The 25690-nt window shown below is 40.5% G+C and overlaps 2 protein-coding genes across 5 annotated transcripts in view; both read left to right on the forward strand.

The window, feature by feature from the left end:
* LOC113140853 (GTPase IMAP family member 9-like) overlaps positions 1 to 25338 on the forward strand; it is a 38103-nt gene extending 12765 nt beyond the window's left edge. For all 4 annotated transcript variants that reach the window (XM_026324914.1, XM_026324915.1, XM_026324913.1 and 1 more), the window contains 2 exons: positions 21326 to 21464; positions 23097 to 25338. In XM_026324914.1, the coding sequence (XP_026180699.1) occupies positions 21443 to 21464; positions 23097 to 23986 (912 nt within the window). In that variant the 5' untranslated portion in view covers positions 21326 to 21442 and the 3' untranslated portion in view covers positions 23987 to 25338. The remainder of the gene's footprint in view (positions 1 to 21325; positions 21465 to 23096) is intronic.
* On the forward strand, positions 2911 to 11097 carry LOC113140854 (GTPase IMAP family member 4-like). Its single transcript, XM_026324917.1, has 3 exons — positions 2911 to 6288; positions 7591 to 7662; positions 9310 to 11097. The coding sequence occupies exons 1-3, from the start codon at positions 6273 to 6275 to the stop codon at positions 10071 to 10073; spliced, it is 852 nt and encodes a 283-aa protein (XP_026180702.1). The 5' UTR covers positions 2911 to 6272; the 3' UTR covers positions 10074 to 11097.
* Positions 25339 to 25690: the final 352 nt, after the last annotated feature.

Genomic DNA, 25690 nt, shown 5'->3' on the forward strand with positions numbered 1-25690 from the left:
AGGTGGACTTCATTTCACTAATTATGTGACTTCTGAAGGTAGCTGGTTGAACTTTTGAGAGGCTTCATAGTAAAGGGGGTGAATATAAAAGCACATGTCAATTTTAAGATTTTTAATTTTTTAAAAATTCTTTTTTATATATATTTTTCTCATTTCACTTCACCAACTTAGATTATTTTGTGCAGATCCATCACTTAAAATTCAGAATAAAAACATTTAAATTACAGGTTATAATCTGAATTTGGTGACTGTGCGATGGAAAAAAATGTTGGTCAGACTCCCATTGGTGCCGTGTATTTTCACTTTTGTCGGGGGCTGCAGAGCCTTTTTTTTTAGTTCATCTATGAAACATATATCAAAAAATTTACATGTGATTCTGAATTTTGGTGAATTTTTTTCAAATATATTCAGGAGGTCAAATTTGAGGTTTTACCCACGAATAGAATAATAATATTCTTAACAATCACAATATAGCCGTTTCCACAGCAACCACAATATGTATATTTTATGAAAGGTCTCACAAATTCCTATGTCCTGGTGGGGTCAGGGTCAGCGTTGAAGGCTTCTGAGTGAGACTGACCCACTTAGTCACTTCGGGCCCATTATAATTGTCCCTGCGCCTTCTCTTCCACTGAGGGGTCGGGCCTAATAAAAGTGACTAAAAACTGTTGGTCAGGAGAGCCCATGGTGGTAGGGAAGGTTGCCACATAAACAAATACCTGGATGGACGCAGGCCAGGAAAGGGAATTGTTCTTGAAAGTTTCCTAAGTTTCCTTAAACCAGTTCATGTCAAAGTAAAGCCTGTTGTGACAAACATTAACATTTCAGCAGAGCGTACCATGTTCATGCTACTTGAGCGTGGCTCATGTTGTTTCATGTGAGAGCAGCCTAACAGGATGTGTCCATAGCTCAGAAGGAGCCTCCAAAATAAAGGTAGCTGAACAATAAATGCAACTGCAGATCCTGCATCTCCCTGATCAGTAGCCCAGCATTTCTTGTCAGTTCCCAAAATTAGTTTCTTTGGGTCCTAATAATCTCTTTTCCAGGGTCTTGTTCAGGTCTCCTTCATGTAAGCTGCCAATTTGGCCGCTTCTTCTTCTTCCTCTCTGTCCGAGATTTCTCCTCCCTCATTAGATTCTCTTTAGTCTGCAATTCTCTGTGCATATTTCCTGACTGCCTATCATCTCCTGTCTGACCTGGACCCAGTTCCCTCTGCTCCAGTCCATATATCCAGTCCTGCAATCCATCTACACCTCATGACAGCTCTTTTAAATAAAGCCTTTTGTTCTGAACTTCTCTCTACTTAGATTTTTCCTGACCACTTCAGTTACAAAAATCAGTCCTAATCACAAGAGGAGTTATTCATAATAATGTAATGGAAATCAAATCTATTCCACTTACAGAAAAGAAAAAACAGATCAGTCACATTTGGATTATTAAGTACAGAGGGTATAGAAAGTATTCAGACCCCTTTAAATTTTACACTCTTTGTGTCATTGCAGCCATTTGCCAAAATCAAAATAGTTCATTTTATTTCTCATTAATGTACACTCAGCACCCCATCTTGACAGAAAAAAACAGAAATGTAGACATTTTTGCAAATTTATTAAAAAAGAAAAACTGAAATATCACATGGTCATAAGTATTCAGACCCTTTGCAGTGACACTCATTTAACTCACATGCTGTCCATTTCTTCTGATCCTCCTTGAGATGGTTCTGCCCCTTCATTGGAGTCCAGCTGTGTTTAATTAAACTGATTGGACTTGATTAGGAAAGGCACACACCTGTCTATATAAGACCTTACAGCTCACAGTGCATGTCAGAGCAAATGAGAATCATGAGGTCGAAGGAACTGCCCAAGGAGCTCAGAGACAGAATTGTGGCAAGGCACAGATCTGGCCAAGGTTACAAAAGAATTTCTGCAGCACTCAAGGTTCACTCAAGATCACTGTGGCTGAGCTCCAGAGATGCAGTAGGGAGATGGGAGAAAGTTCCACAAAGTCAACTATCACTGCAGCCCTCCACCAGTCGGGGCTTTATGGCAGAGGGGCCTGACGGAAGCAAGGCACATGAAAGCCCGCACAGAGTTTGCCAAAAAACACATGGAGGACTCCCAGACTATGAGAAATAAGATTCTCTGGTCTGATGAGCCCAAGATTGAACTTTTTGGCGTTAATTCTAAGCGGTATGTGTGGAGAAAACCAGACACTGCTCATCACCTGTCCAATACAATCCCTACAGTGAAACATGGTGATGGGAGCATCATGTTGTGGGGGTGTTTTTCAGCTGCAGCGACAGGACGACTGGTTGCAAGTGAAGGAAAGATGAATGCGGCCAAGTACAGAGATATCCTGGAAGAAAACCTCTTCCAGAGTGCTCAGGACCTCAGACTGGGCCGAAGGTTCACCTTTCAACAGGACAATGACCCTAAGCACACAGCTAAAATAACAAAGGAGTGGCTTCAGAACAACTCTGTGACCGTTCTTGACTGGCCCAGCCAGAGCCCTGACCTAAACCCAATTGAGCATCTCTGGAGAGACCTGAAAATGGCTGTCCACCAACGTTCACCATCCAACCTGACAGAACTGGAGAGGATCTGCAAGGAAGAATGGCAGAGGATCCCCAAATCCAGGTGTGAAAAACTTGTTGCATCATTCCCAAGAAGACTCATGGCTGTACTAGCTCAAAAGGGTGCTTCTACTCAATACTGAGCACAGGGTCTGAATACTTATGACCATGTGATATTTCAGTTTTTCTTTTTTAATAAATTTGCAAAAATTTCTACATTTCTGTTTTTTTCTGTCAAGATGGGGTGCTGAGTGTACATTGAGAAATAAAATGAACTTTTTTGATTATGGCAAATGGCTGCAATGACACAAAGAGTGAAAAATTTAAAGGGGTCTGAATACTTTCCGTACCCACTGTATCAGAACTCTGATCTAAATCTCTTTTAGTAAATGACTTGTTGAAAGAGGTGGAATTAAAGTGATGAGGTTCACATTCTTTACATCTTAAGGATATTAAGTTGATACGCTGAGTAAAAATCTCTGAAAATCTACTGATATGAAAGAAGAAAACAGTTGAATAGAAAAGTTTAAACTGATCAGATATTGTGGTTAAAAGTTTCTATTGAATTGAGGGTTTAAGTTCAAGTTTAAAATCTACTGGAAACTTTTTACCACTTTGTGTAAACCACACGAGGTACACACAGCAAACAGCTATATTTGGTTGAGGTTGCACATTGTGAGCGGATGTCAGGCTGGGTATTGCATGCAGCACTGGTTCCTGTTTTAAGCTGGATGCCCACTGTGCTCTGTGCTCTTGTACATTCATGTTTCTTTTTTATTATTTTTCTCAGATAAATGTTAACGTCCCTAATTCCTGTCACAGTCCATGCTGTGTCTGTCCCTCCTGTTCTGGAAAGTGAGTTAGCTCGCCAAGCTTTTCTGCTGTACCAGTTACGAGTGAAACCTCTTCACATACGTTTAACCTTTTTTAGTAGCTTGTTTGATTATGATGTCGGGTTGATCTGGACCAAGCTCTTTAACCTGTAATTTCTCCACCAAAGTTCTTCTTTCAAATGGATTCTGAAGACGACCTTTTACTGAATTCAGGGCCGGCCCTGGACATGTGGGGGCCCTAAACTGGATCATTTTGTGGAGTTTTGCCATCGCAAACCAGAAACTGTACACAATCTAACACATTTGACACATCTGATCTGTACATTTGATCTTAACATGATCGCCCACAATTATTTTCTCCACAACCACCACCACCAAAATATTTAAGAACAGCTCGAAGTGAAATTTTGCCTTTTACAATTTGTGTGAGCAGAAAATAGTTTTAAGAGTAAACTAAAAGAATTCCAAGTTTAAATGACATTATTTACTTATTGTATTGTTTTGTTTAACTTTTACATACTGTTCATATTTTAAACCTTCACAACATGGAGTGAGAACCTTTCACCTTTTCTAATCACATTCTTCACTAAAATTCATGCGACAAATCCATTTTGCATTCAGATGTCTTGTATTCATCCTTCATTAAAGTTTCAAAGAGCACAGAGTGTTTTCTTTAGGTTTAAGTAAGGCCCAGTTTCACAGACAGGAGTTATATTAATAACTTTTATAAACATGCCTTAGACAAAACATTACCAGTGTGCATCTTGACACAAAACAATGGTACTGACTTAATTTAAGATATGCCAGTGCAAGATGCTTTTAGATAAGGCAGCTCAATAATGCATTTTAGACTGGGACTATAGCTTAAGCCTCATCTGTAAAACCGGGCAATTTAAAAAGATAAAATAGTTCATATTAGTATCCAATGTTTATTATTCTTTAATTATCTATTTTCAATACCTTTTTTTCTCTTTTCTGTACCTGAAGGATAAATTTGCTTCATTTTCTGTCCAATTTCCAAAATAAATCAAGGTCCAGATAAGGAGCAGGTGGCAGGAGCAGGAGGGAAGGTAATGCGGCAAAGGCCATGTATATCAGTGACAGCAGCAGTCTTTGCAGTGTAATGACTTGGACCACTAGTGGGGGCCCCCTATGGCAGGCTGTGTGTTTTATGCAGAAACCGTTGTCAAGAAGCTCATACGTTTAAAAACTAGTATGAACCAGTCCATGTGGGGGATTTTGGCAGTGGATGAACCACATTGTTTTGTAAAACCCAAACCCAGTATATTCTGATTGATTAAAACAAACTGTTAAACTCTTAATACTTAATAATTATTATTATTACTTAAGAATATGAGCAAGTTTTTGTTTTGAGACAAATTGTTTTGCGCCAAAATGACACAGGGATAAGTTCACCTTGGGCCCCTACATTGCTAAGTCCGCCACTGGTTTCCACTTATACAATTGTATCTTGCCACCATGTATGATGCAGAATCTTCATCTTACCTTAAACTGTGGTGCTTTTTACAAACTGGTTAGTTTGAAGCATTGTGCACCTGTTCCTGACAACATGTCCAGCTGTCAAACAGCTGCGTATCTCTCATAATTTGAGCTGAGAGAATCATCTTGTTCTGTGCTGGGAGCTCAACGGGGCCCGACAGGTCAATCCTCCCTACATTTCATTTGCCATTTTCTCTTAGGGGATGTTGCTACACATAACAAGTCATGTCCATCCACCAGATTGCTGAAAGGATGCTGAACATTCAGAGGTGACAAATGAATCCCCAACATAACTAATCCGTATTAGTTTAGGGCAAGGGTCGGCAACCTTAAACACTCAAAGAGCCATTTGGACCCATTTTCCACAGAAAAGAAAACACCGCGAGCCGCAAAACCCTTTTGAAATCTAAAATAAAATAACACAGGATAACACGTTTCTTGCCTTTATTCTATGTCTTTTAAATATTCTCCGTCTGTGAACGGTTTCCCGTGCCTGGACATTTCATGAGCGGCCACAAAACTAGCGGATGTGGTTGAATTTGCAGACTTCATCCACTTCTTACATTTTTTTTGCTCATATCAACCTTCCTCATCAGTTCTGAAACGGCTTTTTTCTCTCATCTCCATCGGGATATTTTTGAGCAAAGGCTGTGTGTTTATTCTGGAAATGTCTTGCAACATTAGACTTTTTGTTGTTTGCCAGTTTCTCATCACATATTAAGCAGACTGGTAAACCAGTCTCGTCAGCGGTGAAAGCAAATGAATGTGCCCACGTAGCATTAAACGTTGTTTTCTTCAGACACTTTTCTTTTCTTAGAGTTCTCCATAGTTGGTTTACCTGGGGTCTAAAAATGACAGAGATCGCGCGCAGGCAGCTGTCGCACATTGGCGGTTGTGACGAATATTAAGAGCGAATTTTTTTATCATGTTTTATTTAGATTTTACAAGATCACCATAATTTTCTAATTTGGAATTACATTTTAAAAACTAACTAAACTAAAATACATTTTAATTAAATACTCGTTGTTTATTTTCCAAGGCCGTAGGGAGCCGCAGCAGAGAGACAAAAGAGCCGCATGCGGCTCCGGAGCCGCGGGTTGCAGCTGTAATATGTAGTAAACTATTGGTCAATCACAACATAAAATGTACTTTTTAAATCACTTCTGTGTGGCCCCTGATTGGCTGATACTTGACTACATTTTAATCTCTGATCTGTGACTAGTCAAAGTGACTAGGTCACAAATGACATGTGTTTTAAGGGGAGGGCCCTTCACAAACCTTATAATATAAATATGGATTGACAAAGTATTGAACATCAACTCACCAACAGCTACAGGACATCACCTCTCAGCTACTTTTACAAGTCAAAGATGGACAACCCCAATGGTAAGTCTATGTTTGCCCTAATTTAAACCAGCAGAGCAACAATTCATTCAGCTCTGATACCAAACAATACCAAGTTTAATATTTGATGACAGAGTTTAGTACAAACTAGTGATGTATAGATGGCTGATAATCTGCAGGTCAGGTGGGTCGAGTAATAAAAAATGCAGTCTGATTAATTGCGGGTGGATGAGATCAGTCATTAATGATGCAAATATTAACTACATTTCTCTAAAATACGAATGTGTTTAAATGCATTTTCTTGGGTCTGGTGCAGAAAATTATATCAGAGAAAATTATAGGTGCAGGCAGATGGATGATTTATTTGAAGCAGCAGGTGCGGGAGGCATTTTAGTTCATCGGCGCATCTCTAGTACAAATGTACTAAGTACCAAAGACGATTCCAAGGGCCCTGGTCACACAGGGGGCCCAGCACAACCCCATACTTTGGGGTATGGGTATTTAAATTGCCTCTTCACACAATAATCTATTAGGACACACATTATAATGAAAGCCTGGTCCTCTGTACCAAGAGCATGTGCGTCTTCTTAAGACGTTTGCAGGTTATTGAGAAACGCAGCACTTCACAGGTTCTGAACTTTGCACTTCATTCAGGTAGATTGCAAGACAAAATCTAAAAAGAAATTTATGCATTGAAGCTTAAGAGATGGTACAGCCAAAATCAGGATACCAATAGAGGAAACATGAAAAAGAGGAGAGAGTGAGATGGGGAAGACAGCTAGTTACCCATTTTTATTTAAGGGTGATTTATTGTTCCCTGTTTTATGTTATGATTCTGAAGCTCTAGTCTTTATGTTACTCGCCCCGATGTTTATCCACTGTAAGGTGTAACAATGTTTCCATGCAGTCGAACAATAGTAATGGAGCAGCGTTCATAACAAGATGAAAATCACCAAGCAACAATAAAACTGCTCTAGTGATGTATATTCAATGTTTCAGCAGCATTGGAACAGTTTTCATTTACACTGTAATCATGTAAATCTACTTTAATCATCACGACTGAGTTTAGGAAATAAGTTGTAATAATAATCTGATTTGTGAGTGAATCGTTTGAGTTTGTTCATTTCAATGAATTGGAGAAACTCACTGATAAAACTAGTCTGAATGATTCATTCACGAATAGAACTGATTTTTCTGAGTTGAGTGTTTGTGTGTGAAACTTATAATTCACTTGGTGAATAATAATAATAATAATAATACATACATATATACATACAGTACATACATTTTCTTTGTTCTTGTATAAGCTATCCCTTTACATATAAACTCTCCATTCTGTGTCAGAAACAACCACTGAGGCCCCTGGTAAAGCAGAGAAACAGGGAGAGGAGGTGACTAAGAAGCCTGGAAAAAAAGGTCAGCTTTAGAAAACATGCTTTATTGTTGTTTAAATTTATTACACTTCTATCATGTAAGTGGTGTGATATGTGTGCAAAGATTTGTAAGTTACTAATGTAATGTATATGGTGTATTTCTCCTAATTTACAGTCTAAGATTGACAGACTTATTTTATTAGTATGTTGAAACATGTTGCCTTGTCCAGACCCAGGACCTTCTGATGGTTTCACATTGGAGAGAAGTGCAGGGCAGGAAGATCAGGTCAAGGACAGAAGCAGTGACACTGAAGATGGAATTAGGCAGTACAGTCAAGACAACAGAAGTCTAGCTGACGAAAGGCAATGTAGAGAGTTTGGTGATGAGAGAGATGAGAACACAGATTACAAAACCGATGACCCAGTTGTATGGCCAGACACATTGACAGACATTGAAAGTGAGATAATCGTCAGAAAGTTAGCAACAAAAGTTGCATATATGTTGAAGGAGATGCCAGTAGATTCACAAGGGAAACAATTTTCAGAATATTTGCAGTTCACAAAAGCTGCCAATGGAGGAGAAAAGCTCAGAAAGGACAGTTTACGTACAGCAAAAGCACAAATGCTTTATACAGTATTCCATGCTTGTTTTTCTCAAATGAACTGCAAAGAGGTTCCCAGAGTGCTCTAAGCAATAGAGAAGGATACAAGATGTCTGAAGTATCATGGAGCAGGATGTATGACAAGTCCACAGAACTTTCTATTTTAAATGGAAACACCTACAGCACTAATGACAGTAATGACAGGACGTGGTATCAACAAGCAGATAGACCAACAGGGGGCAGGCAGATGGATAATTTATTCGAAGCAGCAGGTGCAGGAGACATTTTAGCTCATCTCTACTTTCTATGTTATCAAATTCACTGGCAGCAATGGAGATTAAAACATTTCAGTCTTAAATACAACTACAAACCTACTTGTGAAAACAATTCAGCCCTGTTCTGGACTTTCTCTTCACTGAGTGGGGGACAAGTCAGTTAGTTTTTAGGTGCCATATGTTTTCTTCTCATTTTGCTATATGAAACCATAACTGGACCAGTTCTGGTACCTGAGGCTGGAGATCAGAAAACTGCTTGTTCAAGCTGCTGTTTGTTATTTTGCATATGAACTTTCTGGTGTTTATCCTGTTACTTTTGAACCATTTATTTATTGTGCTTCTAAAATTTGCCTGTACCCTAAGTGGTTACTACCTGTTTTAATATTTCTTTGCATTTATTTATGTCCCATTATTGGAGTCTCAGAGTGTCAGAGTCAGACTATAAGAATAAATGTTAAGTAACATCAGCTTCACCTTTACCAGCTGCAACTTTAAACTGATGAACACAATAAAGTATCAATGAATGTGATCCAATAATATCAGATGCATTCATGTGAGATGAGTACTTTTACTTTTGGTACTTTATGTATATTTAGCTGTTTATACTTTTGTACTTTTACTTAAAATTTATAACAGAGTATAATTACACAGATATTTATATTTAAGTAAAAAATCTCAACATTTCTTCCATCGCTGCTGACAGGCTTTGAATTGTGCTCTTTAGTTTCAAACTAGTGAAGTGTATGTATGTGTGATCATGGATGATACAGCTCTTTGTAATATCACTAATGTCTGTGTAAAATTCTTCAACAGAGTCAGAGAAACCTGAGCTGAGGATTCTGCTCTGGGGACGGACTGATCATGGGAGAAGTACATTAGGAAATGCCATCCTTGGGACAAACTGTTTTCAAACTGACCAGGCTGCTTCATCTGTGACAAATGTATGCGCGATTGAGAAAAAAGAGTTTGATGGACAAACTCTGGCCATTGTTGATACCCCAGGTTTGTTTCGCACCGAAACAGATGAGAAAGAGATGATGAAAGATATCCTACATATCGTCATGTCAGTTTATCCCGGTCCTCATGTGATCCTGTTGGTTCTGAAGTATGACCAGTTCACATATGAAGATCGTAAAGCACTGGAAATCTTCAAAAAGGTTTACCCCGATGCAGCAGCTTACACCATCGCTGTGGTCACTCATGCAGATCAATCAATCAGTGAGGCCGATGCTAAAACGTTTCTCCAGAGCAAAGAACCTCTCAAAGAGTTTGCCCAAAACTTCTGTCTATTTAAGATAAATTATCAAAATGCACAACTGAAAGGAGAACAACAACAAATTAAGGACCTGTTGAAGATGATCATAACGGTTGCCAAAAAACCAAAATATTGCAGGAGTGAATTGATTAACAAAAGTAAAGATGTCTTTGAGAAAGCAATGAAAAGACCCGATGTAAACACGTCTACAAAGCTGGTGGATTTCATATCTCATTTTCTATCTAATGAAGTGCCTGCTTTAAAACATTTTTTTGATGTTTTGGAAAGTGTGGCATACAACTGCATTAAAGCTAACTCTTAATAGTCAGAGTGCTAAACATGTGACACATGAAAATCAGCTCATCTAAATCCATCCTTCCATCCATGATCTATACCTGCTTCTTAAAAATCATGCAGTATATGTTCCTTGCAAAGTCATCAGGGTTTTAAGTTTTCTACAGCATCAAAGTAAACACAGTCTTAGCTGTCAATTCAATCAATACTCTGCAAACTGGAGCAGCTAATAATGAATTTGCATGACTAGAGCATGACTTAGTTATTTTATTCCAAAGTCGTCTACTAAAATAATTAACTAAATAAATCTCAGAGTCAGCACCATTGCCTCATAGCAAGAAGGTTCCTGGTTTGAAACCCATCAGGGGCCTTTCTGTGTGGAGTTTGCATGTTCTCCCTGTGCTTGTGTGGGTTTTCTCCAGGTACTCTGGTTTCCTCCCACAGTCCAAAAACATATATGTCAGGTTGATTGGTGACTCTAGTAAATAGCTCCATTTTGTCTAAATAGGAATAATTTAAATCTAAACTCTTTGGTTGAACACTTGGTCTTTTAATTTGGTCACTTTGTGACAGTGTTTCATTCAGCCCAGAATGATCCATGTACCAACTTCATGAAAAATCAAAATTTACTTTCTGAGAAAAGTTTAAGTGGGAGGTTTGAATTATTGCTATAAATATACATTCAGTGTTTAATTTTTAAAAAAATGTTTTTTTCAGTATCATAGTTAAGAGATTTTAGACATTTTAAGGTGCATTAGAGTATATTTGATTAGTGAAAAATGCAGCCTATAATAAAATCCTGCTGTAGTTTACATTTATACTGTTATGTGTTGTGAGAATATGTCAACTCAGAGTTACTGATTCATTCAAAATTTGTGATTTACACATATAGTATATCTTTGTAGTATTATCCACATGTATTCTGAATCTTTGTTTACTTCTTCATATATGTTTATTGTAGTCTACCTGTGTGATTTGGTTTGTGTTTCACTTAAATGATTTTGAGGAGCTGATTTAAACCTCCAGGTCCATTTCTTACTCCCTGGTATGCTATCTATATTACATCATATGAATAAACTTCAGTCTGTCTAATTTCATGTGTATGATGTTTATTATTTACTAGACAAATCTCTAGAACTGCATTCTTTCACCTGCGCAACATTGTCCAAATTAGGAACATCCTGTCTCAAAATGATGCAGAAAAACTAGTCCATGCATTTGTTACCTCAAGGCTAGATTACTGTAACTCATTACTATCTGGATGTCCCAGTATCTCCATAAAAAGCCTCCAGTTAATCCAGAATGCCACAGCCAGAGTCCTGACAGGAACTAGCAAGAGAGATCATATTTCTCCTATATTGGCTTCTCTTGGGAAAAATATTAACAGTTACATCCTATTTAGTTTGTTCAATATTGTTTATCCACACATTGTTGCAAAGAGTTATGCAGATCTGACATACTAAAGAAAGGTTAAAAGCACAGTCTCCACGGTGTGAAGAGACACACAAGGTATTGAAAAGATAGGTTTCTGCAGAAGGAACACACCGCTTACGCTCACACTAATATTGCATACTAATATACCTATGTAGATGTAGATATGAATAGCAGGTTAAGAATGTGTTGTGACTCTGAGTAATTAGACACTGAAAGCTGGAGGCAAAGAAGAGACTGCATCTCGACACTGCTTAGTGATGAATATCTCCAACTAAGGGAGGGACAGATAAGACTAAAGCTTCTAACTTCCTAGTTCTCACAACAGGGAGCTGGCCCCCAGGGATTGGAGGAGAAAAGTGCCAATAGGCCAGGACTGAGCCTGAGCATGAAACAAAGGGGAGTCAAGTCCAAAACCACGATTTCCCCCACCTGTAGTTAACCAATAAGATGCGACTCTTGGCTGACATATAATGTCATATTTTTCCTTTGTTTTGCATCTCTTTCATGCGAAGTTGGTTGCAGCTAACTGAAGGGGAAGGGGTCCTTGTACAAGAGTTTGGAATTTCAATTAAAACAAGAGTTATGAGAGTTAACTGCGGTTCTATGAATCCTGAATGACTGCCAGAGGGCGGTGCTGCAAGCACTGAATGTTCCCTTCGTGCATGCGCAGCTCGAGTAATTATATCAACAAAGTCACGTGTGACCCCGGATGACCCCCAGAGGTGATATATTCCAGCGTCATCCGAGGCTCCTACAGAATCTTCTCGCGGGAACACAAGGATTCTGAGGGACAAGAGAGCTCTGGCGGTCATTTAGGATTCATAGAACCGCAGTTACATACGTAACTCTCGTAAACGTACGTAAACGTAACTTTCGTTCTATTTCATCCTGACTGCCAGAGGGTGGTGCTGCAAGCACTGAATGACTTACAGTATATCAGCGAAGTCACGAAGAATCCTTAGTATCCACCTCACAGAGAAGACCCCAAGGCCACATCCAGTGGCTGAGGGGTTACCACATTCAGCCTATAGAACCTGGAAAATGTGCTGCATGATGACCATGAAGTCGCAGCTCATATATCGTCCAAGGGTACACCTCTCAAGGCCGCCCATGATGTTGCGACACCTCTAGTGGAGTGACCCTTTACGCTCAGTGGCGGGGAGTGATTGCCTGCCTTGTAGGCATGTGAAATGACATCGACAATCCAGTGGGAGAGGCGTTGCTTAGAAAGAGTGCGACCCCTCTTAGTACCCTCATAGCACAAGAACAGCTGGTCAGACGTTAATGCCACTGTAGCTGCAATGTATGCCCTCAGCGTGCGTACTGGGCACAACAATCTCAGCCTGTCCCCTCCTGATTCCGGTGGGGGTTCAAACCGTGCAAGCCTTATGGGTTGGTTGCAGTGCAAACAAGACAGTACCTTCGGGAAGAAGGCTGTGTTCGGCCAAAGTGTAACGCCTGAGTCGTCTGGACTCCATCTCAGGCACGTGTCACTGACTGACAGGGCATGCAGCTAACCGATGCGTTTTGCAGAGGTAATGGCCAGCAAAAATGCAGTTTTACGCGATACCCACTTCAGTTCTGCCTGTAACAACGACTCGAAAGGGGGCCCACAAATGGCCTCCAGCACCAGAGGCAGGTCCCATGCCGGGGCACGTGGCCGCGTTGGTGGGTACAACCGCCGGGCCCCACTCAGAAAAAGAGACACCAGGCTATGACGTCCCACTGTACTGTGGCCCACCCAAGTATGGTGCCATGATATTGCAGCCACGTAAACCTTTAGGGTAGAGGGGGAATGGCCCCCCTCCAGGAGGGACTGAAGGAAGTCCAGGATTGTGGCCGCTGGGCAAGATACCGGATTCTCCGAACGCTCAACACACCACTGTGAGAACAGCTTCCACCTGTTCTCATACTGCTGGCGAGTGGACAGTGCCCTCGCGTTCAGGATGGTCTGTCAGACAGGGCTTGATAGAACTGTCTGCTGCAGTTCGGACCCTCCAACGGCCAAACCCACAGCTGGAGACATTGAGGACTTTTGAGGTGCCAGATCCTCCCTCCCCGCTGGGACAGACGGTCTTCCCTGTGAGGAAGGCACCATGACCTTATTACCTCCTGGGTAATGTTACAGCGTGAAATCCCTGAATCCAGAGTCGCAGCCCCTGGAGGGCGGAATCCCGCTTCTCCGACCAATGGGGTCACGGAGCGCCCAGCAACTGGTAAGGAGTGTGCTGCTGGCTAGCAATTGGCCCACCATGTGAATTGCGCACGAGAAGAGAAGAGGAAAAGAGCCTCAGATGACGCCGGAATATATCACCTCTGGGGGTCATCCGGGGTCACACGTGACTGATAATAATTACTTGAGCTGCGCATGCACGAAGGGAACATTCAGTGCTTGCAGCACCGCCCTCTGGCGGTCAGGAAGGATGAAATAGAACTTGTGTGTGAACCAAAAGAATTTTTCCTCTGCTAATTTCCAATAAACGGACACGCTGACACTTCTCTTCATTGGCTCCCTGTAAAATACAGAATAGAATTTAAAATCCTTCTTCTCACATACAAATCCCTTCATGATCAAGTTCCTTCATACTTTAATGACCTCATAGTACCATATTATCCCAATAGAGCACTTTGCTCTCAGAGTGCAGGTCTACTTGTGTTGAGTTTCCAAAAGCAGAATGGGAGGCAGAGCCTTTAGCTACCAAGCTCCTCTCCTGTGGAACCAGCTCCCAGCCTGGGTTCAGGAGGCAGACACTCTCTGTACTTTTAAGGCTGGACTTAAAACCTTCCTCTTTGACAAAGCGTATAGTTAGGGCTGGCTTCAGGTAACCCTGAACTATCCCTTAGTTATGCTGCTATAGGACTAGACTGCCTGAGGACCATCAGTGCACTGAGCCCCCCTACCCTAACCCTCCCCTGTCCTTCCCTTCCCTCTCTTCCTCTCCTCCCCCCTCACATGTATATTCCACCATTGAATGTCACTAACCTTGTGCTCTCTCTCTCCCCTAGTTTGTGCTCTCTCCCTCTCTCTCTCTCTCTCTCTGTACCTTCTGCAGGTGTCCCTGGTCCTGGAGCTGTATATCGCTGATGTGCAGTTACTGGTCCCACCAACCTGCAGTGTCTATTTGTTGTTTATTGTTGCTGTTCTTTTCTCTCTGCTCTATCCACTCACCCCAACCGGTCGAGGCAGATGGCCGCCCAAACTGAGCCTGGTTCTGCTGGAAGTTTTTTCTTCCGTTAAAGGGAGTTTTTCCTCTCCACTGTCGCCAAGTGCTTGCTCATAAGGGATTTGTTTTTTTTTGTTTTTGTTTCTTTTTTTTTTTTGTAAAGTGCCTTGAGATGATTTGTTTTGTGATTTAGCGCTATACAAATAAAATTGAATTGAGTTGAATTATTTCTGACATCAGTTTACCTAAACGAGTAAACAACTACTTCATCATTTGACTGAGCTTTATTTACCTGAGGAATCTTTTCTCATCAGAACCACAGTGACACTGACTAACAAGGGATTTTACTGTCACTGAAAAACAAGTGATCCATGTGGAGCGGACCCAAACTGAGCACTGAGGTCCTGTATAAACCAGCAATAAAACAACTGCTTAAAAAAGATAAATACAGCACTTACACATGAATACTAATAAAAAACTGAAAATAGAGTATTTGCTCATATAGTACTCACATACAGATACCCAGTCATATACACAGACACAGACAGAGCCTGAGAATTTAGCAGCATAGCAAATATAAAGCAGTGCAGTTTAAAAAGTGTTAAATAGTTTCAGTGCAGGTATGATGATTAAAAAATGAATGAAATAAAAAAATTTCTTAGTGTATGACTACTGCACAGGAAAGTCTCTGAAGTAGAACAATACACATTAAGTCTGTTAAAGTGACAATTCAATGTAACAGACTGGTAAATGACAGAGTTAATGTGTCCAACAGCTTCTGGAAAGAAGCTCATCTTCAACCTGGTAGTCCTGGTTCTGATGCTGCATCTACATATTTTGGACAGAGAAGATGAGTTGTTTGAGAGAGTCAGGGAAGCTATATACAGTGGGTACGGAAAGTATTCAGACCCCTTTAAATTTTTTACTCTTTGTGTCATTGCAGCCATTTGCCAAAATCAATAAAGTTCATTTTATTTCTCATTAATGTACACTCAGCACCCCATCTTGACAGAAAAAAACAGAAATGTAGAAATTTTTGCAAATTTATTAAAAAAGAAAAACTGAAAATATGTATGTATGTATGTATTTACCACTGTATGTGTGAGTGGTAAAACCCTCCCTTAACAGGGGTGGAGGGCTCAGACATAATCTGTCTTCAATCTACCAGGCTGCCTTTTCATCTGTTCTCAGGAAATTAAGGAACAAATCAAATGTTTCCCAGGGAGGACACACTCTGCAGGCAGTTGGTGAGTCAGAGGGGTCACATGAGTCGACCATTAGATCCTAACAACCCTCACCTGAGCTCACTTCCTTTGTTCACCTAACAAGCCTATTCAGATCAGGTGTGAAGTGAAACCAACTCAGAAGTGTGGGTCTAAGGACTCTCACCTGATTGACATAGCTCACCTAATGAGCCTATGGGCCTAGGGGTGGAGTGAAACCAACCTGAATGATAAATTGTAGTTTCCATACCAGCTTTCTCTTATACTGATGAAGCTAATCGGATGAGTAGTGAAATGTTTTGACCTAAAAACTACAAGTCCAGTTGTCATGACTCAACCTCTAGATATCTTCACCTGGACAACTGAGAATGTCCACAGGTTTTGATGCTGCACAGCCTCCCACCTGAGGGGAGGGGAACAGACAGTCCATGGGCAGGATGGGAGGAGTCCTTCATGATACTGGCAGCCCTGCTCCTATGTCTGCTGTCGTCTGGTACCCATGTCATAGAGTCTTTTCCTCCGACCTCAAATGAGTCGGGCCAAACACAGCCATTTATGTGCAATGAGGTGGGCTTTATGTTCCAGTCGTCCGATCAGATTTAAACAAGCCTCAATGTCAGTCCCAAGTCTGCAAATCTTTCTACAACTGGCTTTTGCTGTTTACTCTGTTCAAAAATATGCACAGAACTTGTGATAAAACCATGTATTCTCATGTTTTTATGACAAAAACGACAACACTCATTAGTGTCTCTACTCTACCACACACATCATATCATTCGTTTCTGTTATTGGTCTATTCTGCGTCCATTGGCCCGCCCCCCTGGAATTTCATCTCATCTGAAGAGAGACTAATTCATTGTATAGAGTAGGAAAAGAGGTGTGTGTTCACCAGGTGTCATAAGGAGTCTAGTGATTGGATTGGGGATAGAGTCCTCAAGGTGAGCATAAAAAGTGTTGAGAAGAAGAAATGGTTCCCTGGGGCATTTAATGTATTTTCTGTTATAGTAAGTGACGATTTTAATGCCAGCCCACATGCTCCATGTGGAGAAGTGATCTCAAGACCATAATAATTAACCTTGGCTCTTTTAATACCTGCAGTCAGGTTTCTCCTTGTTTCTCCTAAGTGCACACTCCTCAAAAGGACAGTTTTCTCCGTAGACTCTCCTCCACAGAACATCACATGGTGGCCTCCTGGTATTTGCAGATGTGCGCATTACTCCTTTTTCAGTCACTGTCCTGGGTGCTGCCAGGGCATGACCAAGATATGAGAGTGAGGAAGTGCACTCAGCTCTCCACTCTTTGTGGAGGCTCTGGCATGAGCCCAGCTGATCTCAGCCTTTGCTGTAAGGGCCTGGCTCTCTGGTTATGTGGGTACACATGTGTCCCACCTGGTTTGGGTCATGCTTTAGTGTTTTGGTTTGTCCCCCTGGGTTGTTGGGCCCAGTGAGTCGTGGAGCAATTCTGGCAATCACTTTGATCCACTTGACCCTGGGGGGTCCACCTCGGGTGGTCGGTAGACAATTTTCTCTTCAGTGCATAACATAAGGAGCAGTATAAGAGGCTTCTTCTTTTCCTTTGGGCTGCTCCCTTCAGGGGTCCCACAGCGAATCATCTGCCTCCATTTAACCCTGTCCTCTGTATCCTCCTCACCCACACCAACTATCCTCATGTCCTCCTTTATTACATCCAAGAACCTCCTCTTTGGTCTTCCTCTAGGCCTCCTTCCTGGCAGCTCTAACCTCAGCATCCTTTTACCAATGTATTCACTGTCCCTCCTCTGAACATGTCCAAACCATCTCAATCTGGCTTCCCTGGCTTTTTCTCCAAAACATCTAACATGAGCTGTCCCTCTGATGTCCTCATTCCTGATCCTATCCATCCTCGTCCCTCCCAGAGAGAACCTCAACATCTTCAGCTCTGCTACCTCCAGCTCTGCCTCCTGTCTTTGTCTCAGTGCCACTGTCTCTAAACCAGACAACATTGCTGGTCTCACCACTGTCTTGTCCACCTTTCCTTTCATTCTTGCTGACACTCTTTTGTCACACATCACACCTGACACTTTCCTCCACCCGTTCCAACCTGCTTGCACACGTCTCTTCACTTCTTTTTCACACTCTCTGTTGCTCTGGACTGTTGACCCTAGGTACTTAAAATCCTCCACCTTCTTCACCTCTACTCCCTGTAACCTCACTGTTCTACTTGAGTCCCTCTCATTTACACACATGTAATCTGCTTTACTGTGGCTAACCTTCATTCCTCTCCTTTCCAGAGCAAACCTCCACCTCTCTAGATTTTCCTCCACCTGCTCCCTGCTCTCACTACAGATGACAATGTCATCTGCAAACATCATGGTCCACGGAGATTCCTGTCTAACCTCATCTGTCAGCCAGTCCATCACCACAGCAAACAAGAATCCTTGGTGCAGTCTCACCTCCACCTTGACCTCCTCTGTCACCCCTACAGCACAGCTCACCACTGTCTTACAGCTCTCATACATGTCCTGCACCAATCGAACATACTTCTCTGCCACTCCAGACTTCCTCATACAAAACCACAGCTCCTCTCTCGGCACCCTGTCATATGCTTTTTCCAAATCTACAAAGACACAATGCAGCTAATTCTGGACTTCTCAGTACTTCTCCATCAGCATTCTCAAAGCAAATATTGCATCTGTGGTTCTCTTTCTTGGCATGAAACCATACTGCTGCTCACAAATGCTCACTCCTGACCTCAGCCTAGCCTCCACTACTCTTTCCCATAACTTCATTGTGTGACTCATCAGCTTTATTCCTCTGTAATTTCCACAACTCTGCACGTCTCCCTTGTTCTTAAAGATGGGCACCAGTACACTTCTCCTCCATTCCTCAGGCATCCTCTCACTCTCCAAGATCTTGTTAAGTAGCCCAGTCAAAAACTCTAGTGCCACCTCTCCTAAACACTTCCATACCTCCACAGGTATGTCGTCAGGACCAACTGCCTTTCCACTCTTCATCCTTACTGATCTTTGCTACTTCCTGCTCCACAACAGTCACCTCTTCTACTCTGTGCTCTCTAACATTTTCCTCATTCATCAACTCTTCAAAGTATTCCTTCCATCTTTCCATCACACTTGTGGCACCTGTCAACACATTTCCATCCCTGTCCTTGATCACCCTAACCTGCTGCACATCCTTCCCATCTCTGTCTCTCTGCCTCACCAACCTGTACAAATCCACCTCTCCCTCATTAGTGTCCAACCTATCATACAAATCCTCATATGCCCTTTGTTTGGCCTTTGCCACCTCTACCTTCACCTTATGCTGTATCTCCCTGTACTCCTGTCTGTTCTCTTCTGTCCTCTCAGTGTCCCACTTCTCCTTAGCTAATCTTTTCCTCTTAACACACTCCTGAACTTCCTCATTCCACCACCAAGTCTCCTTATCTGCTTTCCTCTTTCCAGATGACACACCAGTACCCTCCTACCTGTCTCCCTGATCACTTTAGCTGTAGCTGTCCAGTCATCTGGAAGAACCTCCTGACCTCCCAGAGCCTGTTTCAGCTCCTCCCTGAAAGCCACACAACACTCTTCCTTTTGCAACTTCCACCACTTGGTCCTCTGCTCTGCCCTTGTCCTCTTCATCTTCCTCCCCACCAGAGTCATCCTACACACCACCATCCTATGCTGTCTGGCTACACTCTCCCCAGCCACTACTTTGCAGTCACTGATCTCTTTCAGGTTGGAACATCTGCACAAGATGTAATCAACTTGTGTGCTCCTGCCTGCACTCTTATATGTCACCCTATGCTCCTCCCTTTTCTGGAACAATGTGTTCACTACAGCCATTTCCATCCTTTTTGTGAAGTCTACCAGGAGCAGGATAAGAGTCTTGGGTTATAATATGTAACCAACATTAATTTGTTAAGATCTTTCCCACAGCTACAACTTTTCCCCAGCCATCGTACTTAACCACATAACTCAAAGCAAGTTAATATCATATTATCTTATGCTTTCCCTGGCTAGACAAAATGAAGTCAAGTTAGCTAAAAACTATATTTGTAAGAGTTTAGGCCTTCAGAGTATAAGAAAAATAAGGGTGCAGCTTAGTAGAGAAAAGAGCATTGCTGAAGTGAAGCTTCATTATTCAAGGGGCCAGTTGCGGCCTAATGGATAGGGAGTCAGACCTGTAACCTGAAAGTCATGGGTTTGAGTCTCTAGTCTGGCAGGAGTTGTTGGTGAGCGTTGGCTGCTCACTGCTCTGGGTGTGTGTGTTTGTGTGTGCACTTGGGTGAAGAAGTTTCCCTGTTGTGGGACTAATAAGGGAATTAAGTTTAAGTAACTTTAGTGTAATATTTAGGGTGTATTAACCCTGGATACACAATACAGAGTTTTTCTTTGTTTTTTTTTTTTGGTTTAGTTTGCTTTCAGATTGCACTTTTTGCAAGTGAACCATATGTTGTAAACAAAACCAAATGTGTGACAATCATTGCAGGCATCGGAGGGAAAAAAACACACAAGGCTACCTGCTTAGATGCAGAGATTTAAAAGGCACCAAGCAGATAACAGGGAAAAGTTAAAAACAAAAAATATTTAACTTGACGTAAAAATCCTCTGACATGAGGATGTATTGTATGTCCATTTCTGTATACAACATGTATTGAATTGGCCGAAATATATTGAAAACATTCTGCAATGATGGACATGTTAATAAAAAGAAAAAAAAGGTCCCCTACTTGTATAATACACCCTAATCATTATCCCACCTGTCAGCAGATGAGTTGTAATGTGAGAAATGTAGAGGTCCCATGTTTTGACAAGAATGAACTATTTGTGGAAAATCCTATTTTTTTTCCATTTTCCACCACTGATCCAGGGCTGGAGAGTAAAGGCAGCAGGACAAGCAATTTATAGCAGACAACATTTCCCACAGCAATGTTTTATAGCAATGAGAAAAATATCAACAGTATAGCTGGTTCTGCTCCATTCAACAGTGTTGGAGAAAAGGACTTTTGCATTATTTATTTTTATGTATATTATTCTGTGGACAAGTGAATTATGGGTAGTTTTATTTTTATTTATTTATTTGTAATCCCATGAACCCATACAGAAAGTAGGAAGCATATCAATAATAGCATAATGTTAAATATGTTTAGAGAAAAGAAAAATAAACATCATTGCTCGTTTCTCTGTAATAGAATGTTTGTTTGTATTTTCTCTGTGTAATTTTCTGCTGCACTTTAATTTGAAGATGCTTTTATTTCATTATATTTCAATACACACAAACTCTGAATAAGATGAGGTTCACAAGCCATGATTTACTGCTGTCCTGCCTGTAGGATTCATCAGAAGAATAATAAAATAGCTGTGCCTAAATACTCTACATAGTATGTCTTTGCTCAGCAAAGTACCTTTGCAGCTACATGTTTATTTCCTGTTTGTGGGTGGTCAGTTTTTGACTTGGAATGGGTGACGTGTGTTTCAGGGGAGGGAACTAGGAGAAGGCTACAATATAAAAGGGTGAGATGGATCTTAAAATAGTCAGAAGAAAACATCCACTGCTGACAAGACATCAAAGGTGAGCTGCTTCCATAAGACAAAGATGGCCAGTGAACAATTGTCTGGTGAGTAAATGATGTTCTCCTGATTAAATAAATACATAAATATATGGTATGATATTGCAAATATTATGTTTGTTCTAATGACTTGACTTTATGTGCTAACTAAACTTTGAGCTATGCTTTTTTTGTCATTTAGTTAAATAAAGTAAATACAAATTATGACAGAACAAAAACCTTCAAATAGGCAGAGCAAGATTATTTTTAAGGTTATTTCAAATCAAACAGGAAAACTGTTTTACATAAAAAACAAAAAAGTATGAAAAAGTAAAATAGCAAAAGAATAACATTTTAAAATAAATAAAAATGTCAAGACCAGTGACATAAGAGAATATATGAATCTAACCTGTTGAAAGAAAGACCTGGATGAGTCTGTGTCCTGCCTGGACCTGAATCCTCTGGTGTTACTCTGTTTTCAGGATGGTAACATACATAATGACCAACTGAGAAACCAATAACTGCTGTTCTGAAGATATGACTTGGCGTTGTGACAATGAGCCCTGGAGCCCATTCTACTATAGCACTCTTTCCACTGTTACTATGTGTCAGAGGCAGCACTTAGATCAATGACTTTCTCAGTGGAAACAACCTCAGATACATTTGTTGAGGAAGATTATTCAGTCTAATGAACGGTACTAAAAAAAGAGAAAGTGCATTATTTTAAATAAATCATTTGTTACAATTCTTCATGTGAAGTAAATGTAATGACGCCAATTTAATCATGGCCCTGAATGGAAATCAAACTAATAAACATCAACTAAAACACTACAGAATAATCTCATTTTACACTAATTATATATTACACATTATAGTTGTGTGTTTAATGAAGCAGACAGCACATAGAGAGAGATGACCAGCCAACTCTGGAGAAAAAATACAGTGATGGGTTTAAATTAGTAAAAGTCTTAATCCACTGTGAAAACCTACTCAAATAACGGCGTAATCAAAAACTGGTATGGTGGCCTTTTCATGGCTTAACAGGAAGTCAGGAAAAGTGAAAAACTATTGCTCATTCATTTTCCCAAAGTCCATAAAGAGCTGGAATGAATTCCTTCAAAAGTTCAAACAAACCAATAGGAAAACGTTGAAATACAAACATTTCTCTTCTCTAGAACTGGATTGAACATAAGCAACATTTTTCTTAAATGGACACTGACATGTCATCACATTTTAAGTTGACATGGTGAACAGGTTGGAATCAGTTGCTTATTTACACGTCCATCAGTAATGGAGCAACATGACACGTTATTTATTTGTTTTACACTTTCACCTGATGCAACTAACAAATAATAAGATAACCTCTACTGAAAAGGAATCATGTGTAGACTGTTTCTAAGTTTCTTTAAAGAAACTGTTTCAGTAAAAGCAAGTCTGTTTCTATTCCAAATGTAGTTTTATATGTTAGTTACACTTCCATGAGTAAATATTGAAGCTTTCATCTGATGCAACTGAACTTTTTCAACGTAAATTTATGGACTAACATAATAATTTAAGTGTATCTTCATGTCTTTTTTACATTTTTGTACTTTTACTATGTAAAATGTTGAATGTTGGACTTTTACCTAAATGGTCCAAATGTGTTATTGCTGCATTCATTGTATTTCTTCCACCACTGATGTTTCTTATATTTTCCAACAGAGCTTCGGATTGTTCTTATTGGGAGGGTTGGAGCTGGAAAGACTGGACTCATGAAAACCATCCTGAGGAGCTCCAAGGACTATAAGGAACCTGCTTCTGAGTCTCACTTATGTGTCTGCTCTAATACAGAGAAGTGTCATAAGGAAAAAGTAGAGATCGACAATCAAGAGGTGGTTGTTGTTGACACTCCAGGTCTGTGTCATTCTAAGAAAACAGATGAAGAGGTGATGGAGGAAGTCAAGAGAGGTGTTTCACTTGCTTCACCTGGTCCTCATGCATTTTTGTTTGTGCTGGATAAGTCAAAATTTACACCTCAATTACAGAACATGGTAGAGTTGATTTGGAAGACCTTTGGCAAAAATGCAGGAAAATATGCTCTGGTTGTTTACACACATAAACGTAAACTGGATGATAATGGTAAAACCGTAGCTGACTTCATCAGCGGACACTCTCAGCTCGAGCAGTTTGTCTCTGAATGTGGAGGGCGACTCATTGCCATTGAAAATACTGACCGGGATTCATCTCAAGTCAAAGTCCTTCTGAATTTGATCAAGGACATGGTTAAAAAAAATAATGAAGAGTATTACACCAATAAAATGCTCCAAAAGTGTCAGAGCGAAGCAAAAGGTCCTGAAACTAGAGAGGAAATCAGAACGAATGAAGCAAATATTGACATTTCAAACAAAATCAAACAGAAAATCAGACTTGCTGTATATAGTTGTGCATTGGTGGGAGCAGCTGGTGGGTTTGTAGCATCATACTTTGTTGGGGATGTAATTCCATTAGGAGCAAAAGAGCTGGTTATAGTAGGAGCTGCAGTCGGAGGTGTGATTGGATGTGTAGGGATTGTTGCATTTGAGTTCATTAAGGCTAAAATATGTTCGATATAATGAACTTGAACAATCTGTAAGACAAAGGCTGGAGGTTTGGTTTCAGAAGTGTCTGAGGGGATTGTATGGAGGCCTGTCAATATGTGAACAATATTTAATCCATCTATGTGTTTACATGAATGTAGTAAATAACATCATAATGGAATTGGTTACTGGGCTTTTCAAATTAATAGCAGTCCAACAAAATTAGAAAAGTATTCAGGTTTGGTAACATCACTTAGAAATGTTTCTTAATAACCTGTGTGTTGCTTTGAATGTCCATTACTAGTTTGCTGCTGAGTCATGTACAGTAGATTTTGGGGTTGGAAATAAAAACCCCCAATGCTATGAGACTGGAGTGTGTGTACAATAACATTTAGTTTTTGTGATTCAAGATTTTTTTGTTTTTATTTGTGTCTAAACATAGACTTTATAATGTTTTGTGTTTTGTCATAATCAAATCTTGATTTTAATCTTCAAATTACACATGAAACGCGTCACAGAACTCAAACAAACATTTGTGATAATACAAAGAGCAAGTGAGAAAGTGTTTCAATAACTGGTTGAACCATCTGTGGCAGCAATAATCTCATGTAAGTGCTTCATGTAGTTGGAGATCAGGTCTGCACAAAGGAAATTTTGGACTATCTTTCTTCATAGATCTGCTTCAGCTCAGACACATTTCTATTGGGCTGAGGTCTGGGCTCTGACTGGGCCACTCCACAAGGCAGATTCTGTGTCTCTGAAAACATCCTGTAGTAGATTTACTTTGATGTTTCACATCATCGTCCAGCTGCATCATCCAGCTTCTTCTGAGCTTCAGCCTGTGCACAGCCACTCTCTCATTATCCTGCAGCATATTTTGGTAAACTTGGGAATTCATTGTCTCCTCCAAACTGGCAAGTGGTCCAGGTCCAGATTCAGCAGAGCAGACACAAATCATGATGCTCCTTCCTGTCTGAATAACTGGAGCTTCTTCCACATGACAGAAAACAGTACACAGCTCTTTATTTTTCTATATTATTTCTGTCTCCTCCTTAGCTACAGAAAGAACCAGAATATGTTTTATTGTTTGACATGGATTATATCCCATCAAGGACACTGCCTTTTTTGTGCCTGCTACCAGCAGCAAATCAGGGCTGGGCCTGGATGGGACCACTTTGGATTGTTGTGTCAGAAAGGACGTCCACTCTCAAACTTGTGCCAAGTCACAGAGTCACAACCCCTGATGGGAATAACTTCTGTGTCATGATTTCTGTGGAGAAAACATTGGTGCACCATCCATGTCCAAGATGCACATATTGTGATCTATTGTACCTGATATAATTAAATAATGTGTCTGATGTAAACACAATTAAATATCAATTCTAACACTGTTAGACCTGATTTATTGTTTCAACCTCTGATATTGAGGAAGGAAGTTTATCAGCTTATGTGATGTTGTTGAGTTTTATCTTAATGTCAGTGACCATCTAGTGATGATTTGAGATATATTTCCAAATAACAAACCTACAGACCCTGATAAACCCTGATTAAACAGGTTGAGTGTGACTGACTCAGCTGACTGAAGTGCATCTGTCCTGCACTGTAAACCACAAAGTTAAACACCAGTAAGATAAGATAACACTTTACTGATCCCAGTTCAGGTGTTACAGCAGTAAGCTTAAGAATTACAAAACACAACATAACAAATGTCACACCTGGCCTAGGGGAAACCTGGACATA

Source organism: Mastacembelus armatus, chromosome 8 (assembly GCF_900324485.2).
Source record: "Mastacembelus armatus chromosome 8, fMasArm1.2, whole genome shotgun sequence".
In the NCBI taxonomy this organism is placed as follows: domain Eukaryota; kingdom Metazoa; phylum Chordata; class Actinopteri; order Synbranchiformes; family Mastacembelidae; genus Mastacembelus; species Mastacembelus armatus.

Bases quoted from the DNA above. Each gene is read 5' to 3' on its own strand.
- LOC113140854 (XM_026324917.1), top strand. The intron at 7,663-9,309 runs GTCAGCTTTAGA...ATTCTTCAACAG, and splicing joins TAAGAAGCCTGGAAAAAAAG to AGTCAGAGAAACCTGAGCTG.